The sequence below is a fragment of the Perna viridis genome, chromosome 3, assembly GCF_037379345.1.
Source record: "Perna viridis isolate PV_CMFRI_1.1 ecotype Kerala chromosome 3, ASM3737934v1, whole genome shotgun sequence".
Classification (NCBI taxonomy): Eukaryota; Metazoa; Mollusca; class Bivalvia; order Mytilida; family Mytilidae; genus Perna; species Perna viridis.
In genome coordinates, this window is record NC_142447.1 from 1,266,198 (window position 1) to 1,272,792 (window position 6,595).

The following is a 6,595-nucleotide window of genomic DNA, read 5'->3' on the forward strand; positions in this document are numbered from 1 at the left end:
GAAGCTTGAATTATTTTTTTTATATCCTACTGTTGTAAATAAATTAAAAACTTAGTTCACACAGTAGTTTGATGTTTTTTAATATATCAATTTTTCCTTAAAGTATTAACTCCTTTATAAAGAATCTGATAATACTTATCTTGTTTTGAAAGCATCTAGGACAATGCACATGTATAAAATACAATGTATATACAAAGATTCATCAAAATCCATTGAAAAGTTTAGGAGAAGTCACTTTTGCAAAGAACATTGACTGACAGACAGCCAGATGGACATGGTGATCCTATTAAGGAGGTAGACTTAGGGTAAGGGACGTAACTCTTGAAATCAGCGATATGTTTGTATCATATTCAATTTCACCAAAGCCTCTCAAGCTCTCATTTGAAGCAGATTAAAATGAATCCAAGTTAATTAGATGCTTACATAAGATTAATGTAAAATGTTGAATAAAAATGTTCCAATGATTTTTAAGAGTTATGTACCTTACCATAGCTCTACCTCCTTTAACTTCAATACCAAACCACTATATGCATTATTTTACCTAGAATCAGCAGTGAGTTCAAGCACCCTGTCCTGAAGAAATAAACAGAAAGTCCAGTTCCTGTTGTTACGACCAAGGGTATAAGTGACCTTGGTACATGTGTAGAGGTCAAAGTGGTTGATTGGTTGAGTTGTGAAGACATGTTGTTCCTTCTCGTAGTAGTCTAAGTATGGTCGTCTGTTACGGAGACCAAACACAAACCATCTTGTAGGTTCAAACAACTAAACCAAAGAAAAAAGTTATAGCATATAAATCATAAACCTCAGCAAAAATTTAGTTGAACTAGAAAACTTTTTTATAATTTGCATCTATCCAAGAAACAGGAAAAGGAAACCCCCATCCATTCATCTAACTCTATTGTTTAGTTTCAGAGGAATTGCAGATTAGAACTGGGGACAGACAACATGATCACTACACCTGCTTTCCAGCGGTTATAAAAGAAATGATAAAAAAAGGTCACTTCAAGCATCCATCCCTTCCAAAGTTATACCATAGGGAATCCATGGCAACTGGAGACACTTAAAGGAGTTTTTTTTCCAAAATAAAATAAAATAAAATAAATGAAATAAGAAAAACATAGTTACTACTGAAACAATGATTCTAATGATCTTCTAAATGACAAAATACAGAGGGATGCTGTGCCCCTCTTTTATAAGTTAGTAAAGGGTCACAGTCCCACACTGACTTTTATTTCAAATGCAGTTATGATAAGCTAATAGAAATCCTTACCTGTAAGAAGCTGTTTGCTGGGTTACTACCTGGAGCTGTTGGACGAGATTTTTTCAAGTACCCTTGCTTTATCACGTTGTCCATAACATTATTTTTTTTAGCCCTACATTATCTGTAAAAGAGAAAACAGTTTTCTACAGTTAAATGACTTCTATAGCACCCTTTTTATGAAATGCAGAAGACAATTCATGAGGTAGACCTAGTGTAAGGAACACGACTCTTACAAATCATTGGAATGTTTGTATTCAACATTTTACATCAATCTTACGAAAGCATCAAAGTAACTTGAACTGATTTCATTGAATAGGATACAAACATATCACTGATTTCAAGAGTTATGTTTCTTACCCTAGGTCTACCTTCTTAAGCCATTCAAATTTAATTTCTTAGTTCCCAGACCTCCTGGTCTCTTTCCGATGTGCCTGGGTACCCATTTTTTACCCCTCATTTTTTCTGGCTATGTACAATGTACCCTCATCATTTTTTTGGGGTAATAAAGTTTAGAGTATGAAGAAATTAAATTTGATTTGCCTTACATTTGTATCAGAGCTGATCAGCATATCATATACAGCTTTCCAATCAGGAAAAAAATAAATACATATAAAAAATTGTATAGATGACATTTGTACATTGTACATATACATGTACCACATCAACATGTAAATGTACAAATGTACTACATGGATTTCTCTTGGTAAAAGGTAAGCATCAGGGAAAACATTGAAAAAAATATTGTTGTACAATGTAAAAAAAAGTATTTTATGGATAAGTGTCCACATTAATTGACCTTTTATATTTTCCATAATTTGTTATGGATTACGATTACTATTGTAGCACTTAACTATAACATTTATAGTTTATATATTTACTACATGTACTAAGATAAACTTATAACAAATAAATTACATGAATTAGAAATGGTTATGTAACTAAACAACTTCAGTCATCATTACAAGTTAAATACATGTAGTGTTTTATAACCATCATGAGATCCAATGGGTACAGATTATTTTCTTAGACAATATCAGCAAGAAAGTACTGAAGCCTCAGCAGTGGGATGGTTCAAATATGTCAAAAAACATCACCTAAACGTGTATACATTAAACAGTCTACATACACACTGTAACAAATTGAATAAATAAAGTTACACATAAGGTCACTAAATTATACCCACCTATCCACACCAAGGTAAACATATGGTTAAAATATAAACTACACAAACCACTCCACAAAAAGTAAACATATGGTCAAATTATAAACAGATTTGTTAAGCAGGAAGTTGATGTTAATTCAGTCAGAAATAGAACCTAACAATAAGGCATACTTATATAAAGCTTCTGTCATAAGTATCAAATGGTTGTCATGAGTAGTTGCCGAGTAAACTATAACAAAATCATCAAAATACCATGACTGTACCTCTCACAAAAGGGGGTGGGGTAAATTATTTTCTTTGCATTGGACAATACAACTATTCCTGTATGTTCTTTTTGGGTAGTCTCTCATTCTGTCACCAATGACTGATAATGAACAATTGTTTAACAAGCCTGTCAAGTCTCACACAATTGGTGTGTGACTCATTTTGAAGCTGATCATGCAGCATTTTCCTTTCATTTTTTATTTTCTATTTGATCTTGCAAAATTTCACACATCTGCCTCTCGTGAAAGCTTGATAGCCCAGGTTTAACCGCATAACTTTGAAAGTATGTATTAATAAATCATAAAACTCCGTAGAGATAAGTACTTTTCAGTTGTCCTACAACTACAAAAAAAATGTAGGTGTATGCAAAATATTTAGGATGACGATGTATGTAAATATTTCATACAGCTGTAATCTAAATTTTAAGAAAGTGAAAGTACCATCCTGCCCTCCAAACTTCCCTGATCTCCAGGATGTTACATAACCCTTTCCTTTTTTATGTACATAAATTTTATTTAAAGAAACCAACTATTTGTATGTACATTGTACATGTATGACTTGTAGAATCTGTGGTACTAAAAAATATACATATACATTGTGCATGAGTGTGTTATGATGTTGAAATTAAATAATATGAGTTGATATTTTGTAATATTCAACTTTCCTGAGGCTTATTTGATATGATGTTGAATTCAATTACAAAACATGCGACTTGATTTGATATTTTGCCATATTCAACACTGCTCACTTGAAACCTACAATGTAAAGTTATTTACATCTGTACATGTACATTTTTAATATACATTTTAAATAGAATAAGACATGGATTCAAGAGAATTAAGCCAATATATTGAGTATCATTGTTTTTAGCATCCAGGTATATCAAATACATTTGTAAATGTACATTGTAATTGGAATCATAGCATGTGCAAGGTGATGTCACATGACATCATTACATGTACATTTCTTTTTAAAATTTTAAAATACATGTATATATTTATTTTAATTTGTAATAAGCCTACTTATTTTTCAAGGTATCATTGGGCAACAAAGGTTTAGTATTACATTGTATATAGTATTTACTGACTTGCTATTGTGACATCACTAATGTTGATTAGTCTGCAGTATGTGATTTAGATACTGTAGTATCCACGTTTTCCGGAAATTCCGTCACATACTTTTGTTGCCAATGAAACATCTTGGAAATCATGGAAAAAACAGACAGCTCGCAGAACAGTTTACTGATAATGGCTGACTCAAAACAATACAAAGATAACGCCGCGACAACGTAACGTAACAATGAATGTACAAAAGTATGTGACGGAATTTCCCAGAAAACATGGATACTACAGATACAGTGTACAAATGTACACGTACATGTAATACCAAGCCAAATAATATTTTAATTTGTGGTCAAATTTTAACTGGAATTGTTGGAATCGATAAGAAATTAAATAACAGGAATTATTTTACGAGGTCTACAATCAACCTGGAAATTGGCAAAATCGAAAGTAAATATACAGTAAAAAAAGAACTGTATCAGTAAAATCCATATTTGAAACAGTGGAATTCCACTAAAAAGCGGGAAAAAAATCATACCTGAAATAAGTATTGTTTTTAATTTCTTGATAAATGATAAAAATTCTAAATGAAGTTTTGCAACAGGAGGTTTTGATCCACATCTGACACAATTTTTTAATTTCAACTGCCATGGCAAGCATGGGTTTGAAATCTAAAACCTCTCAGCAACAGTCAACTGACAAACCTGTTCATCTGAAAGGTAATCCTTTAATAAGCCAAGGTAATTTACTGCTGTTTAATCTACAATGTACATGTACATAAAAATGTACTACACGAGTACATATACAAATGTACCTATAATGATTCATAACACAAGTAATTCATGTTCCAAGCACATATGTACTAAGAGTAATCAAGGGAACCAAGGTTATAGCGGTAATCAAAGAATGTAATCCAGGGACAAAGACCAGACATAGAAAACAGATATACACAACAAAGAACATAAAGTAACTAAAATCATACATACAAAGTAACAAAAGCAAATGAGCAACTCAGACTACACTAAAAACTGGGAGCATGGACTAGGTGCACCGGTAGGGTAAGCATTCTCTGCTTTTCTAGAATCACCCGCTGAGTTGCTCATAAAAAGTCAAGTCCAGGGTAGACAAACGAGGAAAGGAAAACTATGACCCATTGAATAAATCAGTTTTCATGGTGCTGATGGATACACCATAACGATCCACGAGTTCATGATGACGACCATAAAACTTCTGTAGTGATGACTTCAATCTTGTAGCAACATAACCCTGTTCCAGAAGCCTATTTGTTAGAGTTATTGCGCGATACAAAAAGTCTGCATAGTTTCGGCAAGCTCAAGCATAACGTATGAGTTGTGATATGAACACTGCATAAGCAGGAGCCGAAGGGATGTTGCCACAGATGAAAGGGAAGTTGACAATTCTGAATGAAAAGTCATTACGTTTGCTGTAAAGTTTGGTCAATAGTTTTCCTAAATCATAAATTGTACATAAAATTTACAACCAGATTAATGATGTAGCCTATAGCAGGTAATGACTTGATACATAAAGCTGAAGAACACCCAGAAAGGGAACAGACAGTCACTTTTACAGATCACTACATTGCTACTGTAAATATTTAATAAATTGAATATAAAAAAAGAATCCATCCACAACTATTTGATGTGTTAATCAACTTATGATTTACTATTTACATAGTTTATCAGCTTTATCCCAACTTTAACATGGCAAATATTATTTTAAATCATGTCATGGTTAAGATGACTCATCCCAGTCAGTCACAGCAACAGTATCTTCTGACAGGTGACCGCAATCCACAGGTGGCAATCCTTTACCAAGGAAATTCTTATCAACGTGGTGATAAATAATACTTACATCATATCAAATCCGTAAATTACAAAATGCCGAGAGGAGAGAGAAGAAAATATTACAATAAACATATTTACCAAGAATACTTGTCATTTCTTCCGTGTTGATATCATTTTTCCAGTACTCAAGGGGAGGTAATAAATTGTTTGTTACAGGCTAATACCAACAAATTTCTTTTCGGGGACAGAACCAGAAAGGACGTATATTGATATGTGATTTAGAAAAATACAATCATTTCATAATAGGAAATCGATACATTTCAACCATGTTAAGTAGGAAATGTGTAATTATAAAAAAAAATGTTTTTGAATTCAGCATGAGATATTGAAAATGATTGCTCTGTACGCATGTATTTCAGGGAATAATTAAGTGTCAATATTTGTAAGAATCAGGCAAAATGGGAAAAATCAGAAACAAGTCTAAACCCCATCTATCTGACAAAGTAATATCACTCAAGGATATTTTCTCTATTTGAAAAGACCATTATTTAATTTCTGCATCACTGGCTTTGCTCTGAAATTTTTCAATAATATTAAGGTTTTTTGACAGAGTTATCTGCCCTTGAAATGTTCATTTTCAGTGCATTTCAGTAAAATTATAATTCAATGCACCAACATAATATGGAAAATATTGTATTTTTCCTTGATTCTGATGGTGCAAATCATCAAGTTACACCATAAAAATGTTTTTTTTTTCATACCATGTTTCACACACTGCTTGATTCTTACAGAGACTGACACTTAAGAACCTTGCTTATTTATTTAATGTACTTATCAGATAAATCATAAATGTACATTGTGCTAATAAATGAACTGTATAATTGAGAGTTTTGTTATTTACTTTATTATTTACTCATACATGTGAAGGTGTCTGTATACTGGTATTATTAACATCTTATATTTAAAGATTGTGAAACCCACTTATAATTCTACTTAAAACTTCAACTAATATGATTTTAGGCCTTGTCTATGAGGGACTCAG

At 32.2% G+C, this 6,595-nt stretch overlaps 1 protein-coding gene across 1 annotated transcript in view; it reads right to left on the reverse strand.

Annotated features, from left to right (window-relative positions):
• The window catches only part of LOC148620583 (uncharacterized), a 30,640-nt gene extending 24,883 nt beyond the window's left edge, over positions 1 to 5,757 (reverse strand). Inside the window, exons 1-3 of the mRNA XM_088574260.1 lie at positions 5,692 to 5,757; positions 1,271 to 1,382; positions 542 to 762 (exon numbers count right to left, since the gene is read on the reverse strand). Coding sequence (XP_088430386.1) covers positions 542 to 762; positions 1,271 to 1,354 — 305 coding nt within the window. The 5' untranslated portion in view covers positions 1,355 to 1,382; positions 5,692 to 5,757. The remainder of the gene's footprint in view (positions 1 to 541; positions 763 to 1,270; positions 1,383 to 5,691) is intronic.
• Positions 5,758 to 6,595: the final 838 nt, after the last annotated feature.